This window comes from Rattus norvegicus, chromosome 1 (genome assembly GCF_036323735.1).
Source record: "Rattus norvegicus strain BN/NHsdMcwi chromosome 1, GRCr8, whole genome shotgun sequence".
NCBI lineage: Eukaryota > Metazoa > Chordata > Mammalia > Rodentia > Muridae > Rattus > Rattus norvegicus.
In genome coordinates, this window is record NC_086019.1 from 58,991,510 (window position 1) to 59,016,455 (window position 24,946).

Consider the following 24,946-nt stretch of genomic DNA (forward strand, 5'->3'; position numbering starts at 1 on the left):
ACCGGGAAAGGGAATAACACTCGAAATGTATATAAGAAATACTCAAGTTAATAAAAAAAATAAAATGTAAAAAAAATATCATGGGAGGCATAGGTAAGGAGGGACCTGGCTGTGAGATAGAGGGTATGGAGGAAAATAGGGGAGGGAGGTTTGGAGGACACAATGAGGTATGGGGAAAGATAGGAGAAAGTTCCCAAGAGCTAGTAAAATGAATCAAAATATAAGGATGCCAGGTGTGGCGGGTGGAAGAAATCTCTAGTCACTGCCAGAGGTGTGGTGTGGGGAGGCTTTCATGAATCAGGGAGTCTGTTCTTAGCTACAGTGCCCAAAAGTGGGGATATGGAATATGAAGGGATCATGTCCAGTAGTGAGACAGGGTCCTTAATGGAGGAATGAGAACAGCAACACTTCAAAAATTTTGACCTAGTTTTGTCAAAAAGAAATACAGAGACAAAAATAGAGCAGAAACTAGAGGAATGGCTATTAGCCAGGTTAACCTTGGTCAATGGAAGTCCATGTTGTTTCACCCATGTGTAACCTCCATCTTTGTCATCATCGCCATTTTGTTCATAGGCCCATTTGACAATGAGAGCTGTAGTTGGAAAAGAGGCTGACAGTCCACAGAGAGGTCATAATATCTGTTTAGTTACTGAGATCCTCATTTGATGAAGTCACCTTCTGATGAGCATTTGCATGAAATGCAAATATCTTTACATCCGTACCCCATTTTCAAAGATGTATCCACACAGTCCTTCTAAAGATGTCCATATCACTATTTTTCTATCCTGCTCTTTCTAGGTCTTTGACCATCCAGAAAACCCATGAGCCATAGCTCATTAATCATTGAACAATTGCACAACTGACCATTTTTCCTTCCATACAAAATTTTTCACCATGTGTATTGAACAAAGTTATGCTCACTATGAAGATTTCCCTTTGCCAGTGTTTTTCAGGATTGTCCAAGAACTGGATTATAACAGTGTATTTGTCCACTTCTGGGTAGTGCCTGCATAAAATGCAAAACCATTAGTTTAACCAGCCTTAGTCTTCTTTTCCTCAGTCAATTGATAGAAGGCATGCTTTGGAAAATATGGAATTTTAAAGGGAGTAGAAACCATAAGTATTTGGCCAACTTCCTCATGTAATTTACTTGTGCCTTCAGGAAATATTGAGGTCCAATCACACAAATACCACTAACATTTAATAATGGATTTCTGCTGTGCACATGTACTATATGAATTGCTGGGTCATATAACATCTAGCTCATGGTGGGCAGCTTAGTCACATGGCGACTTGGCTCATTTTCAAATATTCCATTTCCACTAAGGTGAAATATCTGTTTAAGTGCTATTATCCAAGTGAATTTCTGCAGATGATGCTAAAAAATAAATCTCATAAAAATGCTCTGTTATTTACCTGAATCTTCTATTTTTGTACTTAAAAACAAATAATTAACAACAAGTTTGCACTGTGTATCTTTCTTAAAAACTGTTTTACCTCAGTTAGTAATCCACAGATTATTTTTATAACCATTCATTTCATACCATGAAAATTACATATTGGAAATTCAAATAAAAATGTGTTTAATGCTTGCTCTATTCTTTGGCCAGGATATTAATCAACCACATACACATTTCAGTTTTAATCATCCTGCATAAAAGAATCTTGTTTGACTCACTTTGCAGAAGTTTCTTGTTAAAGACTTATTTAAATGTGTCTCAATAAATAAGATTTACATAAGTCTTATTTAGGGCTCATCATAGAGTCTCTAAGACTGAGTGACATCTGAATTAAGACATAAGATTTCTACATGACCCAGGATGAACTTGGACTGATGATTTACTGAATCAGATTTTTGAGAAACTGGTTTCTTTGAATATTTTCACAGCACATAGGTGTAGTGATGTAGTTACTGGTGTAGGTTGTAGTTATTGAACTTTCATTCTTTAAGCATCATTCATCTGAATAAAAGAGGAGCATTTTACATTTGAAAAATATATATTTATTATAGTATTATTTTTGCTGCCTCTGCTGGATTTTTTTCAATCCACATTTCTATTCATTCTTAAGGTGTTTATTATTGCTTGGAGCATAGTTGAATTGCTACAGTTTTATGATAATGTATTCACTGTTCTAACTTTCTTCAGTCTACTAAGAAAAGAAGCCTTGTTCCCAAAATTATCATTTTTATAGAATGTATTGAGATGGATCAATGAGATGGAGGTTTTATAGGAAGAGAAGAAGGATTTTTTTACACCTTAATCACTTATAAAAATATCAATAGTATGTAATCCCACAGTTATAGGTATAAGGCGTATTATGACAACATATCTATGCAATGATTTTCTAAGGATGGAAAAGGAGATCGGTAGTTAATGAGCTCAAAGCTCAAAATATCAATGAAAACCCTGATTTCTTCATTGTAATTAAATATCTCATTTTAAATTACTGAATTTAGTAGGAACATTTGTTTACCCAAAGTGAGTAATGTATTTCTTGAGTAGGTGATACATAATAGTGGCATGTAAACATGTATGTCATAGTAGGAATGTACTAAGACTCCTCCAAAATGGAAAGAGAAGACTGTTATTGATACTCTTTGGTTTTTATTAAGCAAAATGCCCCACTTATGTTGACTAGGCTGATCACAGCTCTTTCTGTACATTCTTTCCTTTTGCCTAGCATATCATTTTCTATATCATCTGCAGATGTTTTCATATAAAATTTCACTTTACTTTTTTGCTAAATCATTCCAGGAGTAGTTCATCCCTGAGCTATTGCTTTCTGTTTTCTCTGCTGAAATCATGGTGCCTGTAGCAAGAGAAGAAGGTCTACAAATGTATTTCTAGCCTGTTTTCCACTTGGATACAGGGCCTCAGATGCAGACCCTAAGGGAAGAAAATGTTTCCGAATTCTCCGTGGCCGTCAAGGAGGATTCAGAAAGAACTTAGGGTGATTAGTGTAACAGTTGCATTCATCAACAAAGTTAGGAGCACCCATTTTCACAAAATGTGAGCTGACTATATATTTTCTGTTCACTGCAAGGTGTACATGACTAAAACTTACAGCTGAACAGACATGTATGTTAATAGGATGTTCTGTGTTTTTATTCCTTGGTCTATGCAGATTCCCACTTTTGAGTGTGCCTTTCAATATTCTGAGTGCTATTTTAGATTCAAAGAAAATTTTCACTGTGAAGGAAATGTGGTAATTGGTGCTTTTTTTCCACTTCATACTTTTTACACTGCAAACAAAACTGCTTATGGAAATGTGATGAACTACTACAAGGACTTTTACCTAAAGTAAGTGATTTTTTTCCATTTACAAATTTTCAGAATTCAGAATTTAAGTAAGAAAGGGCATGCATGGAATCAAACTTGATTGTTCCCTGCCTTATTTTATTATGAGAATTATTATCTTGCACTCTGAAATGTCTTCTTAATGATATTTTCCTGCTGAATTTTCTTTTCACAAGGGTTACATAAGGATTTTAATATTATTAACTTTGATTATTATGTTTTATAATTGAAATCATTTACTCTTAACCAGCCTACAGCACCACACTGATTAAATATTTTCAATAATAGGTCTTCAGATTTATAAACATTCAATTAGAGGGTGATCCTTTTTTTTTCAGGAAGATTCTGGAAGTTGAGTTATTTTTCTTTATAAACAAATGATCCCACTAAAAACCATTTTGACTCCTGAATGCTTGGTATCATGATTTAGAGTCACTATGTCTTACTAGTGTTAGATGCTGGTGATTTGAAGGAATCAGAATATCAGTACTTTGGTACATCTCCCATTTGCAAAAGCACCTCCACCTATCTCAGGTAGTTGCACATAAAAGTTTGTCAAATAATAATTGTCATTCTCCAACAATTTCTAAATATTTATATGTTGACTCCAGGTATCTCAGTTCCACTGTGTTTTCTTTCATCATTATGAATACATTATCAATACACATTTAATAATGAGGTTGCTACACAAAGATGTTGCTTTTAGAATGTCTGAGTTCTTCAGGATTATGGGACAGCATATGACAAGTCTGGTTAAAATTTATTGCTTCAGTTAAATGGATGTAATCATTGTATATTCTTTTTAAAGGAAATATGGTGTATTGTATTCCAGGTAGACATTCTCACAGCATTAGACATCAATACCATAGGGATATGAAGGAGAAGAAAGGTAGAACAGTGAATACATTTTCTCATATTAATATATACTAAAGCTTAATCACAGCCATGCTGAGAATTTATGGATGGAAATATAGAAATGGAAACATACACATGAAGGTGGACCATATATGGTCATTCTGAAATTATTGCATTTCTCTGAGGCTTTTCTGAGGTAGTAAACTAAGTCATGTAATTTTGATGCAAAGGGTTCAGATGCCAAAGGTCGTTGAATGTTGATAGTGTTTTAACATATTTTACTTGTAAATGACATAAAAAATCCTCACCACAGAAATTCAAAATTTGTTGCCAAGATTGAATAACTTTCATTTTCTCTATATAGTAGGAAACATATTATATGTAGGAAATGTTTACAGAGTTATTTTCTACTGTCTATTAGTTTTTGAAACATTGCAAGATAAGTGAAATTCTCCAATTGCACAGTGTGTAAAATTTTCTGTTATATCTCTTTTTGTGCTCTCCCATATCACCAGCTCAGGTACCACTGTGCCTCATTATGTAATGAACTCTAAATTTTGCAGCATTAATCATCTGTCTGCAATGGGTATACTTACTGTTATGTGAACTTTTAATGGTTGTCTCCTCTGCTATGTCCAACAGGACAATGGACACAAAGAATTATTTAACTTTTCATAAAGTTGGAAAAGAAAATTAGAAAATTATATGATAAATAAATTTCATTTTTATTCTAAAAGGTTAACATGGATTCCTATACAACACATTTCTCAGTAGAGTATTTTTATTGGTTGTGGCACTTACACATGTATATACATCTAAATTAAAGTAGTTCTGCCATGTTTTTTATTAAAATTTTATTTAAATATATGTACTGTAAATGTTTTCAATATAGTGTTCTATTCTTCTGTGTGTATGTGTAAATGTTCTCTCACCATCCTATTCAATGCCTTTTCCTCATCTTTTAATATGCATAAGTTTATTTGTTGTAATGACAAAGAGTACAAAAGATACTGTGGGATTAAGTCATGTTTTTGTTGTATTAGGATTTGTGTAGTTTAGCTTTCTATTTGGAATTTTCTTCCAGAAAATCATCACCGGTCAAATATTAAATATGGAACAAAAAATGTAAATATAATTATGCATTAATGTAAAGTATTAAAGTTTCCTTCTTCCATATTCCTTTATGTGGGCTGTCACCAGAAACGTTTGCCTAGATTTATGGTTAGTCTTCTCATGTCAAATGATATTCACTCCCCCACTAAAAAAAAAAAAAAACCAACCACACTAAAATACTTCATATCTGGTGGGATTTTAGTTGATTTCAGATCCAGAAAAACTGCCAACCAAGATTCACCAACAATCCTACATATTTGTATTTTTATTGGTACTGGGTACCGGAGAATGAACTCATGTACTTACTGCACACATGGCAAACATTTAGGTAATTGGAGTAATTCCACAAACACAGTTGGTTGTGTTGGAAAGTATTTAGAAAACTTTTTTGACCGCTTCTCACTTTTTCTTATTTTAATCTTTTTAGTCTTTTATGCATCTCTCAAATGTATTATTCATATGTAGACATCCTGATTAACATCACATAGTTCTTAGTTTTTGGTTTCCAAAGATTTTTGGTACAAAGACTTTTTTTTTCTGTTGTTAACTTTGAAGAAAATGTTCACTGGGTTTAAAAGAGATGCACGTCATTGTACAAAAGTTCTAAATCTCAGCATCTGACCAAAAGAGGATTATCAAAGATACCCATCACCCCAGCTACAGATTTCCATGCATTTTGTTTGCTCTCAAACCATCTCTCCTGTCTTTCCCAAAGTGATATGGAGGACTAGTTGTAAATCTTGTTTGTTAATTTTACTGTATCTGGACTAACTAAAACTCTACCAGATGGGCATTTTTCTCTTTTACAACATGTCCTCTTCCTTCCTTCCTTTTTTCCTTCCTTCCTTCCTTCTGTCCTTCTTTCTCATATGTTTATAGACATATTTATATTCTTCCATATGGATTCCTACAACATAATATAATAAGACTTACTTTCTGTGAAATCCTGAAGTATGTCTGTTATGAAGTACATAGCTTTGAAATCAAAGAAAATTTATAACCTTAATGAAACATTTCCTTTGAAAAAGAACCCTTTTATTCTAATGTGAAGTAAATTCTTCTATGTACATGGGATTTGGAGTTTTGCAGAGAGCAAATTATTTTCTTAATTATTGGTTATAAAGATGAGGGTATGGTTCAGAATGGAATAGATTTCAGATACAAGCATGAGGGCCAGAGTAAAATTCTCCAGAAACTTGAGTGAATACATGTAAACCAGTGATTCCATACAGGATGGGAGACAGACACAAGACAAGCCCTGTAAGTTTGCCTGCTAGATAGCCAGGCATATGTAGAGGAAGGGAATATATATTTTTTAGAATGGAATATTATTCAACTGCTAATAAAAATGAGAGTATAATATTAACAAATAAATAAGAGTTGGAAACCATCATTCTGAGCAAGTTAACTGGATGTATAATTGTAAAAGTAATATGTTATTTTTTCATTTGTGTATGTTATTATATTCACATAATTATATTTCATTTGGAATATACTTAAATGGCAAAAAATTTCTAAGGGAAATGGACAATGATGGGAGCCGGTGTGTTTCAAAAGACGGGAGATAAGAAGCAGTGGTAGAAAAGAATAAACTGATTGAGAAGAATGGTAAAAGGCATAATTTAGGTGGTGAATGAGAGGACCGAGTAGATCATGAAAACATGGAACTGGATAATTAAAATAAAGGCATTGCTTGGAAGCGTCATGAAAAGTAGATATTATTGTTGCAGTTTACACATACATATTTATAGACTAATAGTCTAAAATCGGAAACATAATCTTGACTGGAGATCCTATTTCCAAAGTCACTAAGTACTCAGACTGAGTACTTGCAAATGTTAAGTTATAGTAATCTGAGAAAGGATCCTAACTGGCTAGCTTTCTTAGTACCAGAAAGTGCTATGCATAATGCTATAAGATAAGAATGATAAATCTTACCTAACTGTGAACCTTCATAGCTGTAATTGTGAGTAACCCAGTTAGACATGTCCACCCTTTCATAAGTTTATTGAACATCAGAATATTAACCAACCACTTTATGTTTAGAATTAAAGCCCGTTCATCCATATGAACACCATATATGACACTATTGGTGGGGCAAGAACCTTTTGTTACAGAGGTCATAGATACTACCAAAGAACCTACTAATATTCTTCTGCTATAAAAACATATTGATAACTAACATCTTCATTTATTATTATAACCATAGATTAATGTTTATCTCAACCCTTATTAGAGAAACTACTATTTGCAGTAGATGGTGGCTTTCACAAAGATCTATAACTGGTCGTGGTACAGAAAATAAGAGGCTCTGGAATGCTCAGCTCTAAATACAATACCTATATTGCAGTCTTCCCTCTCAAGTTCATTGCAAAAAGTGGGGCTGAAGGGATATAAGAGACAGAAATACTGGACGTGTATAAAGAAATAATGTCTTTCAGACAGAACAAGGCAGTTGCACAGAAAAATTCATATAGCCTATAATATCATGTACAAACCTTATGGAATCTTAAGCTTGACTAAGAACTGTCATTCAGACAGGAGGTGGACATGAAGTATTGCCCATAACAAAGGATCTATTTTCAACTCATAGCACCTAAAAGTAGAATAGTTATTTCATATTTGTTTTAGTATACATGTTTTCTTTTACAGGCAATCCATACTCAAATGCAAAAGCACACATCAATAAATATATGAGAAGCATAAATTGGCTTGGTGAATTATAAAAAATAAGGTTCAAACTTGGGTGTTAGGGAAAGTAGGATGCTGGAATTTGGATATACTGGAGGAGATGGAGATTATATAGAAACCATTTTATGAAACTTTAAAAATCCAACAAAAATTCCCAAGGTAAAACATCTGTGCTAAAAATGTGGAAAGCTAGGACAGACCCTAAAATTGGTCTTTAATTAAACTTGTTAACATATGTTAAAATATTTTGCATGAGCATCAATGTGCATGCACACACACACACACACACACACACACAGAGAGAGAGAGAGAGAGAGAGAGAGAGAGAGAGAGAGAGACTTATATTACATTGTAAAAACAGACAGTAAGATAAAAACAGTGAAATGACACCCAGTACCAAACATGGGATAAATTTAGCTTCTGTTTATTTTCTAACACACTGTCTTGGAAAATGCAGTAGCACAATAAGAAACCCGGGGATTTCATAAGTGCAAAGTTTAAAAGATCCATGATCTGATATATTGTAAGAACTTTTTCCTTGATTTATAGGTATAATTTTTAATGTTAACTGGACAATAAACGTTTTATGGGATTTTTGTTGTGGTTTGTCCTGGAGTTATCTGTATTTTGATGCTAATTCCACTGCCCCAAGGACATCCGCCTAGTCACAAACTCAGGAATCAAGTGACTTCAACAGAAACTTCTCCCCATTGAATTTGTAAAATACAGGTGAGGGAAGGTACAGGATAGAAGGAGGCCTGTCATTGGAGGAGAAGGAAGGATGGGTGGGAGAGAAGTTTGAAGGAAGAGGAGGAGACTGGAATGGAAAGGAGGAGAGGAGAGGGAGAGAGAGAAGCCATGGCAGGACAATATGGCGGGTGACGTTAAGATTCCACGCTGTACCTTTACAGGTTGTTATCAATGTTCTTAAGGGAATGGATGGTACTGGGCTTTGTATGTTTAGGTGGGCAATTATATCTTACCAATTGGGTCAAAAATTATTGTGTTGTATGTTCTTTTATGTGACGATTTGAGTGTAGCAAAGTGTGAGGCAAAGACACTGGGCCACTGCGGAAGTGGGATGTTTCCATCAAGATATGTAGTAGACATCTTGGGGCACTGTGGTGCAGACCTAGTGGGGTAAAAAACATACATTTTTTTTTACTTTTTAAATTTTAAAACATCAGATTTTAACAATAATTATCATTTCTACTGGATATTAAATATTCTTAATGGGGAAATATATTCTATTTCATTTCAAGTATGCTTGGGATCAGTAAAATATCGATTTTACAGAAAGAAAGACATTGATCATTGAAACATAAAAGTTATTATATCTCCAAATGTTTTCAATTTATATCTTGTTCCCATGTGTTTTTATGTCATCTGTGCAGGTATAAGTTTAATAATTACCAATTTGTTCTGGCCTTGGTATTTGCCATTGAAGAGATCAATAAGAATCCCCATCTTCTTTCCAACATATCCCTGGGATTTCATGTTTATAATGTTCCATACACTGAAAAGAACACTCTTATGAGTACTTTGATTTGGCTCACAGGGCAGAGAAACTTCATGCCTAATTACAATTGTAGAATGAATAGAATGTCAGCTGCTGCACTCACAGGTACATCATGGGCAACATCTGCCCAGATTGGGACACTGCTGCAACTGTACAAATTCCCACAGGTGAGGGAGATTATTGTGTGGGAAAAAAAGCTCTAGATATGCCTTGTGGACATTTCAGGTTTCTGCAGTCGTAAAAAAAGACACACTTAAACTATGCCTGAATTATGTAAGCTAATTACTCAGGCAATAGGTGATCGATCCACTTTTTTTTTTTGGTTTGGACTAGAAGATGAGGGTGGAGTAAACAGGAAGGGGGTCGATCCTGGAAGAATTTTCCATTATTTTCTAGAAATATTAGTGATAGAGACTAATATTTTAATTCAGAATGAAATCACATTAATTGCAACCATTTTCATCTTATGCTTCGGGACTGAGATTGTATTTGATACAAGTATTCTTCCTCTTAGTTCCAGTTCTATTTTCTCTTCAGCTTACCTTTGGGCCTTCAGATCCTATCTTAAGTGACAGAGGTCAGTTTTCCTCTCTCTACCAGATGGCTCCCAATGACACAACTCTATCACTTGCCATGGTTTCTCTGATGCTTCATTTCAATTGGTCCTGGGTTGGCCTGCTTCTCATAGATGACCACAAAGGGACTCATATACTCTCACACTTGAGAGAAGAAATGGATAGGAGTAAAATATGTCTAGCTCTTGTGGAAATGATCCCAGTCACCTGGACTTCATTTTCCTATAATTTCTGGAAAAATTTAAAGAAGATCCAGGAATCATTGGCCAATGTTTTTATTATTTATGGAGACATTGATTCTCTCCAAGGTTTAATGGACAATCTAGGACAACAATTAATAACATGGAAAGTTTGGATCATGAACTCACAATGGGATAGTACAAAACAAGCTGATTATTTTCTGTTAGACTCATTCCATGGGAGTCTCATTTTTTCACACCATCACGAAGAGAGTTTTGAGTTCTCTAATTTTATCAGAAAGGTAAATCCTTACAAATACCCAGAAGACCCTTATCTTCCTAAGTTGTGGTATGCACTTTTCAACTGCTCATTTTCTAAATTTGATTGTCAACTTTTGGAAAACTGTCAGCCAAATGCTTCCTTGGAATTGTTCCCTACAACCATTATTGACATGAGCATGAGTGAAGAGAGTTATAACATATACACTTCTGTGTATGCTGTGGCCCACACTCTTCAGGAGATGAGTCTTCAACAATGTCAAATGCAATCACATTTAAAAGGGGAAAAAATGGTCTTCTTTCCTTGGCAGGTAAAATCTCTTCCACTGTATTGTAATATTGGCATTGTGACATTTTGAAGGTTTGACAAATCTTTCAAACTAGGTATTGTAAAGTTCAGTGAATTTAAAAAGTTAATACAAATTTAGTTTCATCCTCTAGTGATCAATTCAGATCTATTTGTTTGTGCCCTTGTGATTGTAGTAAGAGTGGCAGCAAGAACTTAAAGTATTCATTAAGATTTCACTCAATCACTGCTGTGATAAAAAAATGGTTCAAAATCAAGGTGGAGAGTCAAGTGTTTATTTGGCTTATGCTTCCACATCACTGCTCCTCATTAAGGAATTCAGTCCATCAACTCAAACAAGGTAGGAATATATAGGCAGGAATTTATATGGAATCTGTGGAGGGGTGCAGCTTCCTTGTTTCTATACTACCATGTTCTCTCATATACTACCAAGCCTAGGCTAGTCCTTCACACAATAAGCTGTTTCACCGTTGACAACAGTAATTAAGAAACTAGCTTACAGACAGATCCTATGGACGAATTGTTACAGTTAATGTCCCTCCTTTTCAGATAACCCTATCTTGTGTCAAATTGACATGAAACTATCCAGTACACTCACTATCAAGACTGTGTCATTAATACCTCCAAAACAATCTCATCCTAATAGTTATAGTAAAACTGATTTTTCATATTTCTCACATTAGAAATAAAAAACTCATCATTAAGTTTCACAACATCATCCTTCATTAGCATTTATGTATGTACATTATTCTCTAAAATGAAATTTTTAATATTTTAAAAGTAAGAACCCTGCCTTCATGTTATACGCTGAACCTATAAATATATTCTGAAAATAAATGGCTATTGTTTACTTGACATTGGTTCAAACTTTTTCTTGGAGGTGACAGAATTCTTTCCCACTCACAAAGGGGAGTTGCCTAACCTCACTGATAGCTACAATAAGGTTGCATTTTATATCAGACATTAAAAATAATAATATACTTTCCACCAAAGGTTATATCCTTCCACCTGTTCATGTGTTGATAAAAATGCATTTATCTGTCAGCTTCACCATTTCCTGAGGAAGATTCATGAAGGAGACCATATGAGTTTAGAGTGGAAATGGAGGTTCATTGAAGAATATGATATTCTCAATTTCTGGAACTTTCCAAAGGGTCTTGGACTAAAGGTGAAAGTAGGAACCTTTTCTCTGGATGCTCCCCAGGGTGAACAATTGTCTTTATCTGAGCATATGATACAATGGCCAACAAAATTTACACAGGTGAATTTCATCTTGTCTTAATGCTTTGAGCTTACTCTTATTAAAAAATTGTTTATTTTTGATATGATCATTCTAGGTTGCTCAACAAAACCTATCACTATAAAACTACCAATAAAGGGTTATTACACTTGTTTTATGCACTATAAAATTATAGTCAAGAATAATGACAATGCAGAGAATTCCCTGATTCCCTAAGTCTAATAATCTTTTTTTGTCCCAATGTGTTTCAAATGTACATCCCTGTGCCGCTTAGATTTACTGAACTAGGTACCACCTTGCTTTAAATAGGGACAATAAATTTTATTCCCCTAAATACCTATGAACTATTGTGATGTAGAAATCCCTCAGTAGTAGTTACTTTTGTTTGCTGAAATAAAGCAGCATGACCCAACATTATATACATTAGAGATTTATATAGAAAAATATTTTCAATGTTAGATTCAATATAACATAATCCATCAATGCAAGGAAGTTTGGCACCAAGCAGCACATACAAATCAGGAGAAGGAAACTTAGAGGCCACATTTTGATACAAAAATAGAAAATATTTACAGCAAAGTAGAAATGGGTTAAAAATCTTTCAAAACCCATTTCAAGTGCCATATTTCCTCCAGTAAAGTCTAATAATATGAAACTTCCATATTCACACCCAGAATATTTTTCTAGTTCCATCCACTTGCCCACAAATTTCCTGATGCCATTTTTAACACATGAATAAACTTGTGTAAATTTATCACATTTTCTTTAAAAATCCACTCTCTTTTGGTACATCTTGTTTACCTTTGATTTCTGGCTCTAATGAATTGAGAGGCAATGAGCATGTTTAATCAATTACCCTTGAGGTAGGATTTAAAATCCTTTGGGTATATGGCCAAGATTGGAATAGAAAGATCTTTTGTAGATTGGTTACCAATCTTCTGAGGAAATGCCATACTCTTTCCCATGGTGGATTAAAGTTTGTTTTCCTACAAGCAATAGATGAGACTTCTCCTTATTCCTCATCTTTGACAACCTGAACTGTCACATGTTTTATTAATCTTGGGTATTTTGATGTGCGAATCATGAAATGTAGAAAGTTTTTGATTTTCATTCCCTTGATACCTAAGGAGGTTGAACATTTTCTTGTGTTTCTCAACCATATGAGTTTCCTCTATTGAAAATTCTCTGATTAAATCCATACCCCATTTTAAATTAGATTATTTTCTTTGTGATACCAAGTTGCTTGAGTTTTTTTTATACATTTTGAGTATAAGACCTAGTCCTCTATCAGTAACAGTGTTGGAATAAAAGTTTCCCAATCTATAATCTGCTACTTTGTCTGATTGGTGGTGTCCTTTGCTTTACAAAAACTTTTCAGTTTCATGAAGTCCCATTAACTTTACCATTGTGCCTGGGCCATTGGTGATCTATTCAGAAATTCTTTTTTCTTTCCTTTGTAAATGAGTTCAAGGGTATTTCAGAAGGTCTTTTTCTACCTCAGATTTTTTTTCATAAAATCCCTCTAACAAATGTCCAAAACATTCTTACCATGATGATTCTCAACCCTGTTCAGCTTACCATCTTGATGCATTATCATGCTGAAATTGAAATATCAACTGTGTAACCAGAGAGTACAGAGACATGATCTGTCTGACATTTCTACATACCAGTATTGTTCATATTTTCAAATTATCTAACTTCTGAATACTTGCCCCATTTTCCTATTTATTCCAAACTATCCAACTTAGTGATGAATTTCTGACTAAGCTTTGAACACACAGAACAATTAATGACCTATATTGTCAAATTCATTGCTATATACTTTGCAAATAAATTGCTTAACATTCAAAGGCAGATTACTACAGCTTTTCATAAAACTCTGTGTATAATAAAACATCTTTTTATTTTTAGATTCCTCAGTCTGCATGCTATACCAGCTGCTGGCCAGGATTCAGAAAGGCTACTCAGAAAGGTAGGGCTGTATGCTGCTATGACTGCATTCCTTGCCTAGACAACGAAATTTCCAATGAAACAGGTAAATAAATACAGAGGTCAAACAGAAAGCAGTTCCACTTCTCAATGGGATCTGTAACATCCAAGTAATTGAAAAACATTTGGAGAAAAGTATAAAAAAATCATTTATTTAGAAAATTTAAATATTTCTCCTTATTTTATTTTTCCTTTAAAGTAACTTTTTTTTAATGTCTCGGCATTCATAGATGACATCATTGTTGGTTCTCTGATATTAATTACTATAGTAGAGTACTTCCTCATACACCACTATTTACACATTTCATTTTATCATAGACAATAATGTGGGAACATATTTCTTGGAGTCTTAGAATAATTTATCGATTGCACATGTCTATTAATTCTTTCCTTCACAATATTTTTTACAGCAGGTGATTAAAGGTTGCATTTCCAGTGTGTGTGTGTGTGTGTGTGTGTGTGTGTGTGTGTGTGTGTGTGTGTGAATAACGTTGAATCTATACTTATATAATTTTGGAAATTCTTTTAAATAATATTTCATTAGTTCTATGTGAGTACATAAAATGGTTAGTGATCATAGTTCCTCCTCAGATCTTCTCAGATATACCTGACCCTCTAATTTTACATGTTCTCTCCTTAGATTTAAAACTTAGGGAGTCCAATTTGACAAAATATTTTTAGGTTGTACAGTCTGCTATCGAAGATGTTCACCATATCATAGTGGCAATTCTTAAAGAACATTGGGTCTTTCTCTCTCTGAAACAATTATATACAAATAGCTTCTCAACATTTGAAGAATTTTGTACCCATGTTCATCCTTTCTGTTTGGATTCAACTTAGTTTGAACAATTATGGGTATTGTATATATGTGACTCCTATAGTGATTTTGTACGTGCAAATACCCTACTGTCAGAACAGCATCCATTCCTTGTACATATTTGTTGTCTATGACTTTTGAAATGTTTCTAATTTTCTAGGAATCTACTTTGATATATACTATATATGCACATTTTGTGTATGAACATGAATTCATTTTCTGAGCAGATAGATTACCTCTCTCACTACAACTAAATACTGCATAATATTGCTTAAGAAATATACTTTACAATAATATGTTGCTCAGAAAAGAGACAAATACATCAGTGTTAAGCATTTCAAAACTAAAAACTCACAGGTGTTTTAACGTTTTTAATATTATAATGCAATTACATCATTTACCCCTTTTCTCTCCTCCCTGCATATTCTCCCATATAGTCAGTATTTCTCTCTTTAAAATTCAGTCTTCTTTTGAAATTGAAGATGATATTCAGATATTATGAGAAATAAACATCCAATGACTATCTCTTTTGTGAGGAATCCACATGTACAGTTGAATAAACATTTTATGATTTTTGATATCAGTGCCCATGTATATTCATGCAATAGAATTTCGTAATACAGTGATTTTCAAAATGCAGTAACAGTATCAAAAACCAGAGAGAGCACAGAATGCAAAAGACAAAAGAATTTGTCTATTTTTATTAGTAATATCACAATAAAGAAGATTGGCCATATGAGGTGATATCGGTAGTTGTAGGCTATGTAGACAAGATAGTCATTTGTCTTTAGGTTTGCATTCCTTAAGAGGTTAGCTTGCTTCTGGAGTTGTCCTACATCTACAAACATACTATCTACACTAAGTCAATTAAGTATGTATTAAATAGTAAATATAAGAAGGAGAGAGACAATATAAAGTTTGGAAGGATAAATGTGCATCTGTAAGGAAGAAGTTACAGAGAGAGAATAGATGCTGGATTGGATACAAATGCATTATACCATGTTTAAATACTAAAGTAACAAAATGAAGTTAAACTATATGAATTATTAATTATTCACTTGAAGGCATTTGTTTATTTGCTCTGTAGAAGCAAAGGAAGATGATTTAGGCAACAGTAAGGTTTGTAAGTAGTCATAAATGTTTTAGTATAAAAGGGAGTAACTGTGCAGTGACTTCATTGTCTTTAAATTGTCTTCATTTCTTATCAGATGTTGATCAGTGTGTGAAGTGTCCAGAAACTCATTTTCCAAATACAGAGAAGAACAACTGTCTGCAGAAATCTATGAGCTTTCTTGAATATAATGACAATCTGGGCATGGTCCTTATTACCATAGCCCTTTGCTTCTCTGCCTTAACACTTGCAGTTCTTGGAGTCTTTGTGAAATACAGAGACACTCCAATTGTCAAGGCCAATAATCGGACTCTCAGTTACATCCTGCTCATGACACTTGTTGTCTGTTTTCTTTGTTCCTTACTCTTCATTGGTCATCCAAACACAGCGACCTGCCTCATGCAGCAGACCACATTTGGAATTGTGTTCACTGTGGCTCTCTCTACTGTCTTAGCCAAAGTTATTACTGTTGTTATGGCTTTTAAGTTCACTATTCCAGGGAGAATAACAAGGTGGTTAATGGTATCTAGGGCCCCAAACTATGTAATTCCCATCTGTACCCTGATCCAAATTGTGCTTTGTGGAATCTACCTGGGAACCTCTCCTCCCTTCCTTGACCAAGATCCATATTCAGAACATGATCACATCCTTATTGTATGCAACAAGGGTTCAGATGTTGTCTTTCATTGCATCCTGGGATACCTCTGCTTTTTGGCACTTGGAAGTTGTGTCATGGCCTTCTTGTCCAGGAATCTTCCAGATACTTTCAATGAATCAAAACTCTTGTCATTTAGTATGCAAGTGTTTCTCTGTGTCTGGGTTACATTCCTACCTGTCTACCATAGCACCAAGGGGAAGGTCATGGTAGCTATGCAAGTCTCCTCTATCTTAGCTTCCAGTGCAGGAATCTTAGGCTTTATCTTTGCCCCTAAGTGCTATATTATTTTGTTAAGACCAGACCAGAACTCACTTCATCATATTAGGAACACAGCATATACAAGAAGAAATAAACCACTTTAACAATAAACTTGTATAAGGACACTTCAAAATATCCATTATAAAAAGATATACGCCACTTTTATATTGTTCAAATTATCAATTATATAAACACAATAAGGGATTTCAGTCATGACTATTCTCTTTTCACTAACTGTCTTAAAGTCACTTGACATTGGTCCCTTCAATATTTTCACGTTTAAACTAAATTTTATAGTATTTTATATTATAATGATTAATCAGATAACCTTGTTTGTCCTTCAAATAAGTGTTTAGATCACAATGACATTTATTTCATGGAGTCATGATTAACCTTGTGTCTGAAGTTTACAGATTAATGATGTATCCTAGGCTGTTTGGGTCTATGTTTGAATATGTTATATCAGCATTTTATATAAAATGTTTAATTTTCTTATTATAGATATAATTATTATGAAATCTAAGTTTATTCTCTCTATACCTGTATATTTTAAATACCTCTTAGTAAGTTTGAAAATGGATTCTGATACAAATTTATTTTCCTCTTTATTCTTCTGCAAGGAAAGATCAAGATGAATAAATACAGATTTTAGTTTTGTTTTTCTTTTTTTTTCAAGTTTCAATAGAAACATTTGTATATGTATATCAATATGCTTTTGAATTTCTCAATGCAGTTTACTAATTTACTATGCATTTATTTCATTTATTTGTTTACAAAGAAAAAATTCATACTTTTATACTTCAATGAAATCTTTTAGTTTGACAATATTTTATCAAATCATTATATGGCAATTTAAAATTGAAGTTAGCATATAGAATTGTTCAGAATTGTATTTTAAGGATGTTGAACATTTCTTTAGGTGCCCTTTGGCCATTCAATATCCTCAGCTGAGAATGTTTTGTTTAGCTCTGTATCCCAGTTGTTAATAAGTTTATTTGACTCTCTGGAGTCTAACTTTTTGAGTTCTTTCTATATTTTTGAATATTAGCCCTTTATCAGATGTAGGATTGGTAAAGATCTTTTCCCAATCTGTTTGTTGCCAGTTTTATTATAATGACAGTGTCCTTTGACTTACAGAAGCTTTGCAGTTTTATGAGGTCCCATTTGTGGTTTCTTGATCTTAGAGCATAAGCCTTAGGTGTTTTGTTCAGGAAATTTTCTCCAGTGCCCATGTGTTCAAAACTCTACCCAACTTTTTCTTCTATGAGTTTGAGTGTATCTGGTTTGATGTTGAGGACTTTGATCCACTTGGAGTTAAGCTTTGTAGAGAGTGATAAGAATGGATTGATTTGCATTCTTCTACATGCTGACCTCTAGTTGAACTAGCACCATTTGTTGAAAATGCTATCTTTCTTCCATTGGATGGTCTTAGCTCTTTTGTCAAAGATCAAGTGACCATAGGTGTGTGGGTTCATTTCTGGGTCTTCAATTCTGCTCCACTGATCTATCAGCCTGTCTTTGTACCAATACCATACAGCTTTTATGACTACTGCTCTGTAATACTGCTTGAGGTCAGGGATGGTGATTCCCCCAGAGGTTTTTTTTATTGTTGAGTATGTTTTTTACTATCCTGGGTTTTTTGTTATTCCAAATGAATTTGCAAATTGCCCTTTCTACCTCTGTAAAGAATTGAGTATGAATTTTAATGGGGATTGAATTGTATCTGTAGATTGCTTTTGGCAAAATGGCCATTTTTACTATATTAATCCTGCCAATCAATGAGCATGGGAGATCTTTCCATCTTCTGAGATCTTCTTCAACTTCTTTCTTCAGAGACTTGAAGTTCTTGTCATACAGATCTTTCACTTACTTGGTTAAAGTCACACTAAGACATTTTACATTATTTGGGACTATTGTGAAGGGTGTCATTTCCCTAATTTCTTTCTCAGCCTGTTTTTCCTTTGAATACAGGAAGGCTACTGATTGGTTTGAGTTAATTTTATACTCTGACATGTTGCTGAAGTTGTTTATCGGGCTAAGTAGTTCTCTGGCGGAACTTTTGTGGTCACTTAAGTATACTATCATATCATCTGCAAATAGTGATATTTTGACTTCTTCCCTTCCAATTTGTATCCCTTTGACCTCCTTTCATTGTTGATTTCTCTGACTAGGACTTCGAATACTATATTGAATAACTAGGGAGAGCACAGGCAGCCTTGCCTAGTCCCTGATTTCAGTGGTATTGCTTCAAAATTTCTCTCCATTTAGATTGATGTTAGCCTGGTTTGCTGTATATTAGACATGGGCCTTGAATTCCTGATCTTTCCAGGATTTTTATCATGAAGGGGTGTTGAGTTTTGTCAAATGCTTTCTCAGCATCTAATGAAATGATCATGTGGTTCTTATCTTTTTTGAGTTTGTTTATACATCCTTAGTCATCAGGGAAATGCAAATCAAAACAACCCTCAGATTCCACCTCACACCAGTCAGAATGGCTAAGATAAAAAACCCAGGTGACAGTAGATGCTGGCAAGGGTGTGGAGAATGAGGAACATTCCTCCATTGCTGGTGGGATTGCAAACTGGTACAACCACTCTGGAAATCAGTCTGCAGGTTCCTCAGAAATTTGGATATTCCTCTACCTGATGACCCTGCTATAACACTCCTGGGCATATACCCAAAAGATGCTCCAACATACAACATAGACACATGCTCCACTATGTGCATAGCAGCCTTATTTATAATAGCCAGCATCTGGAACGAACCCAGATGCCCTTCAACAGAGGAATGGATTAAAAAATGTGGTACATCTACATAATTGAGTACTACTCAGCTATCAAAAACAATGACTTCATGAAATGTATAGGCAAATGGAATAAACTAGAAAATATCATCCTGAGTGAGGTAACCCAATCACAGAAAAACACTTGGTATGCCCTCATTGATATGTGGATATTATCCCAAAAGCTCGAATTGCCCACGATGCAATCCACAGACCACAGGAAGCTCAAGAAGAAGGATGACCAAAACGCGGATGCCTCTACTCCTTCTTAAAAGGGGGAAAATATCCTTAGGAGGGGATATGGAGGCAAAGCTAGGAGCAGCGATTGAAGGAATGGCCATTCAGAGCCTACTCCACATGTGACATATATATGTGTGTACGTATACACAGCCACCAAAACCAGATAAGATTGATGAAGCTAAAAAGTGCATGCTGAAAGGGACCTGATAAATATCTCTCCTGAGAGACTAATCCAGAGCATGTCCAATACAGAAGTCAATGCTAGCAGCAAATCACTGAACTGAGAACAGGACCCCCTTTAGGGGAATTAGAGGAAGGATTGAAAGAGGTGAAGGGGCTAGCAACTCCATAAGAACAACAATGCCAACAAACCAGAATTTCTAGGGACTAAACTACTTCCAAAAGTCTATATATGGACTGGCCCAGGGCCCCACCTGCATATGTAGCAATGAATAGCCTTGTTGGGACACTAGTCGAAGTGGACGCCCTTGCTGCTGCCCAGATTAACCCCTAGTGCAGGAAAATGTCGAGGGGCAGTAAAGGGGGTGAATGGGGGGAAACGCCTGTATGGGGGAGGCAATGGGGGGCTTATGGACGTGAAATAAGGATAGGGAATAACGTTTGCAATATAAAAAAGAAATATATCTAATAAAAAATGAACTGTATTTTAAAACACAAGTGATTGTCCGTCAATGAGCACAAACAAATTAGAGTTATATGAATGGTCTATTTAGACTGTGGTAAGATTTGTCATATAAAAAAAACTGTAGTCCACTCAATTTTATCCTCACATCCATTTTAAAATAAGCATCTAAATAACGGTTTTTCTACTCAATTCTTTCTAAATTAATTTATACTCTAGTAAGTATTTTATTTGATGAAGTTCCCAATTTAGTTCCTTGACATTTTCTCATTGTTTGTCACCATATCTCAAAAGGATGTTATCATTCCACAAAAAGCTCAACATCATATGGACCAAAGACCTCAAAATAAAACTATGTACAGAGCTAAATGAAAAAGCATGGTAAAACCATGTTGTATTTGGTAACAAAAAAGGTATTGTCTCAGTAGAACATGGTTAGCACAGGCTTTAAAAACAATAAGTAATAAATGGGACCTCATGACAGTCTTAGCCATGGCAAAGGGTAACATCAATGGAAAAAGCGGGACTGTAGAGAATGGGACAAGATTTTTACCAACTGCATATTAGAAAGTGAAATATATATCTAAATAACTAAAAAATAACCTGATAAAAAGAAAGCAAATAAGCAATTAAAAGATACAGACCTGGGGGCTGGGGATTTAGCTCAGTGGTAGAGCGCTTACCTAGGAAGCGCAAGGCCCTGGGTTCGGTCCCCAGCTCCGAAAAAAAGAACAAAAAAAAAAGATACAGATCTGAACAGAAATTCTTAAATAAGAAATCTTAAATGACTGACAGACACTTATTGAAATGATCAACAATTTTAGACATCGGGGATGTGCAAATGTTGATTAATCTTTGTCAAAATAAATAAAAGAAAATGGAGATCCATCTGTGCCCAGAGCTGGGGCAGTCCCACAGCCCTTGGACACAAAACCTACCCTCAGAAAGTTAGTCTGCCAGGAGTGCTCTTTTTCTCCTAAGCACACAGCAGAGAAGTGGGACTCTACTTTTTCTCCATTGATTGTCTAAACAGTTACAATTGGAGCATATGGGGTACAGGAGCCAAAGAGCAGACTAGGACAGGACCATTCCAGTTTCCATCTGTGACCAGAACTGTGACTTAAGCTTCCAGACCCAAAAGCTACCCTGAGAGAGCTGGTCTCCTAGGAGCACTCTCACTCCTAAGATCACAGGCTCACAGGGCCACAGACCCACAGGAGGGACAAGCTATAGTCAGGGACAGCAATACCAACTAACATCAGAGATAAGAAGATGGCAAGATGAAAGCACAAGGACCTTAGCAACAGAGACCAAGACTATTTGTCATCATTAGAAACCAGTTCTCCCACCACAGCAAATACTTGATGTTCCAATACATCAGAAAAACAAGATTTTGATTAAAATTCGCATCTCATAATAATGACAGAAGATTTTAAGAAGAACATAAATTACTCCCTTAAAGAAATATAGGAGAACACAGGTAAACAAGTAGAAGCCTTTAAAAAAAGAAACACAAATGTCCCATTAAAAATTACAGGAATATACAACCAAACAGGTGAAGGAATTGAACAAAACCATTGAGGATCTAAACTTGTATAGAAAGAATAAAGAAATAACACAGGGAGACAAACCCAGAGATAGAAAACTTGGAAATTAGATCAGAAGTCATAGACGCAAACATCACCATCCAAGTACAAGAGGTAGAAGAGAGAATCTCAGGGGCAGAAGACACCATAGAAAACATTGACACAATAGTCAAAGAAAATACAAAAAGGAAAAAGCCCCTAATCCAAAACACCCAGGAAATCCAGGACACAATGAGAAGACCAAACCTAAGAATAATAGGGATACAAGAGAACAAGAATCCCAAATTAAACATCCAGTAAATATCTTTGACAAAACTATAGAAGAAAACTTCCCTAATCTAAAGAGATATCCATAAACATATAAGAAGCCTACAAAACTCTGAAAAGATTAGACCAGAAAGGGTCACATAATGACATCCTGTCCCATAATAGTCCAAACACCAAATACACAAAACAAAGAAAGAATACTGAAAGCAGTAAGGAGAAAAGGTAAGGTAACATTCAGAGGCAGACCTGTCAAAATTACCCCAGAATTCTCATCAGATACTATGAAAGCCAGAAGATCCTGAGCAGACATCATACAGACCCTAAGAGAACACAGGATTCTATATCCAGTAAAACTGTCAATAACCATAAATGGAGAAACCAAGATATTCCATGACAAAACAAAATTTGCACAGTATCTTTCTTCAAATCCAACACAATGAAGAATAATAGATACAAAACTCCAACACAAGGAGGGAAACTATGCTCTAGGAAAAGCAAGAAAGTAATCTTCATCCAACACACCCAGAAGAAGAGAGCCACAGAAACATAATTCCACCTCTAACAACAAAAATAACAGAACATAACAATCAATATTACTTATTATCTCTTAATATCAATGACCATAATTCCAAAATAAAAGGACATAAACTAACAGACTTGATATGTAAACAGGACCCAGCATTCTGCTGCATATAGGAAACGTACCTCAGTGACGACGAAAAACACTACCTCAGAGTAAAAGTCTGGGAAAAAAATCTTCCAAGCAAATGGCCTCAAGAAAAAAGCTTGAGTAGCCATTGCAATAACAAATAAAATGGACTTTCAACCAAAACTTATCAAAAAGATAAGAAAGGGTACAAAAGAATTTAAGGGAAATGATGGGACAACATACCCAAAATAATGGTACACAATGAAAGCAGTGTTAAGAGGAAAACTCATAGCTCTGAGGCCTCCCAAAAGAAATTGGAGAGAGCGTATATTAACTGGTTGACAGCACATCTGAACACTCCAGACTAAAAAGAAGCAAATTCACTCAAGAAGAGTAATGGGTAGGGAATAATCAACCTGAGACCTAAAATCAAGACAAACAAACAAAAAAAAAAACTATACAAAGAATCAAAAAACACAAGAATGTGGCTCTTTGAGAAAATATACAAGATAGATTAACCCTTAAGCAGATTAACTAGAGGGTAGAGAGATAGTAGACAAATTAACAAAATCAGAAATGAAAAGGGAGACAAAGCAACAGAAACTGAGGAGATTAAAAAATATTATATCCTACTACAAAACTAGAAAATCTTGAGGAAATGGACAATTTTCTAGACAGATATCAGGTACCAAAGTTAAATCAGAATCAGATAAACCATTTATAGAGTCCCATAACTCTCTGGGAGCTCTGGTTGGTTGGTATTGCTTTTTTATTGGGTTACAAGTCCCTTCAGCTCCTTCATTCCTTTCTCTAATTCCTCCAATGGGAACCCCATTCTCAGTTCAATGGTTTGCTGCTAGCATTTGCCTCCATATTTGTCAAGCTCTGGCAGAGTCTACAGGAGACAGCTATATCAGGCTCCTGTCATCATGTACTTCTTGGATTCATAGATATTAGCTTGTTTTGGTTGAATATATATATATATGCGCTGTATCCCAAGGTGGGACCAGCTCTGAATGGCCATTCTTTCAGACTCTGCTTTAAACTTTGTCTCCATATCCCCTCCTATGAATAGTTTTGTCCCCCCTTTTAAGAAGGACTGAAGCATCCACACTTTGTCCTTCTGCTTGAGTTTCCTGTGGTCTGTGATTGTGTCTTGGGTAATTCCAGCTTTTGGGCTAATATACACTTAACAGTGAGTGCATACCATGGGTATTTTCCTGTGATTGTGTTACCTCATACAGGATATTTCCTACTTCAATCAATTTGCCTAATAATTTCATGAAGTCATTGTTTTTGATAGCTGAGTAGTATTTTTGTGTAGATGTACCACATTTTCTGTATCCATTTCTCTGTTGAGGGTATGTGGGCTATTTCTAGCTTCTGGCTAACATAAGTAAGGCTTCCATGAACAGAGTGGTACATGTGTCTTTATTGTATGGTGGAACATCTTATGGGTATGTAACCAGGAGAGATATAGCTGGTTCCTCAGGTAGTGCAATGTCCAATTTTCTGAGGAACTTTCAAACTGACATCCAGAGGAATTGTACCAGTTTGCAATGCCACCAAAAATGGAGGACCATTCTTTTTCTCTACATCCTCACTAGCATCAGCTGTCACCTGAGTTTTTGATCTTAGCCATTCTGACTGGTGTGAGGTGGAATTTCAAGGTTGTTTGGTTTTGCGTTTCCCTGATGAAGAAGGATGTTGAACATTTCTTTAGGTACTTCGCAGCCATTCAATATTCCTCAGCAGAAAATTCTTTGTTTAGTTCTGGCCCCAGTTTATAATAGGGTATTATGGTCTCTGCGGTCTAATTTCTTGAGTTCTTTGAATATTCTGGATGTTATCTCTCTATCAGATTTAGGATTGCTAAAGAATTTTCCCAA

At 35.0% G+C, this 24,946-nt stretch overlaps 1 protein-coding gene across 2 annotated transcripts; it reads left to right on the forward strand.

Annotated features, from left to right (window-relative positions):
• The first annotated feature begins 3,078 nt into the window (after nucleotides 1-3,078).
• On the forward strand, nucleotides 3,079-21,339 carry Vom2r9 (vomeronasal 2 receptor, 9). Of its 2 annotated transcripts, XM_039090964.1 has the most exons (7): nucleotides 3,094-3,302; nucleotides 9,353-9,644; nucleotides 10,015-10,821; nucleotides 11,863-12,078; nucleotides 13,969-14,092; nucleotides 16,072-16,952; nucleotides 21,289-21,339. In XM_039090964.1, exons 1-7 carry the CDS (start codon nucleotides 3,094-3,096, stop codon nucleotides 21,337-21,339), a joined length of 2,580 nt encoding a protein of 859 aa, XP_038946892.1. The 2 variants fall into 2 exon arrangements, with proteins under 2 accessions (NP_001092935.1, XP_038946892.1); NM_001099465.1 differs by lacking the exon at nucleotides 21,289-21,339 and having other exon boundaries at nucleotides 3,079-3,302; nucleotides 9,353-9,659; nucleotides 16,072-16,994.
• Nucleotides 21,340-24,946: the final 3,607 nt, after the last annotated feature.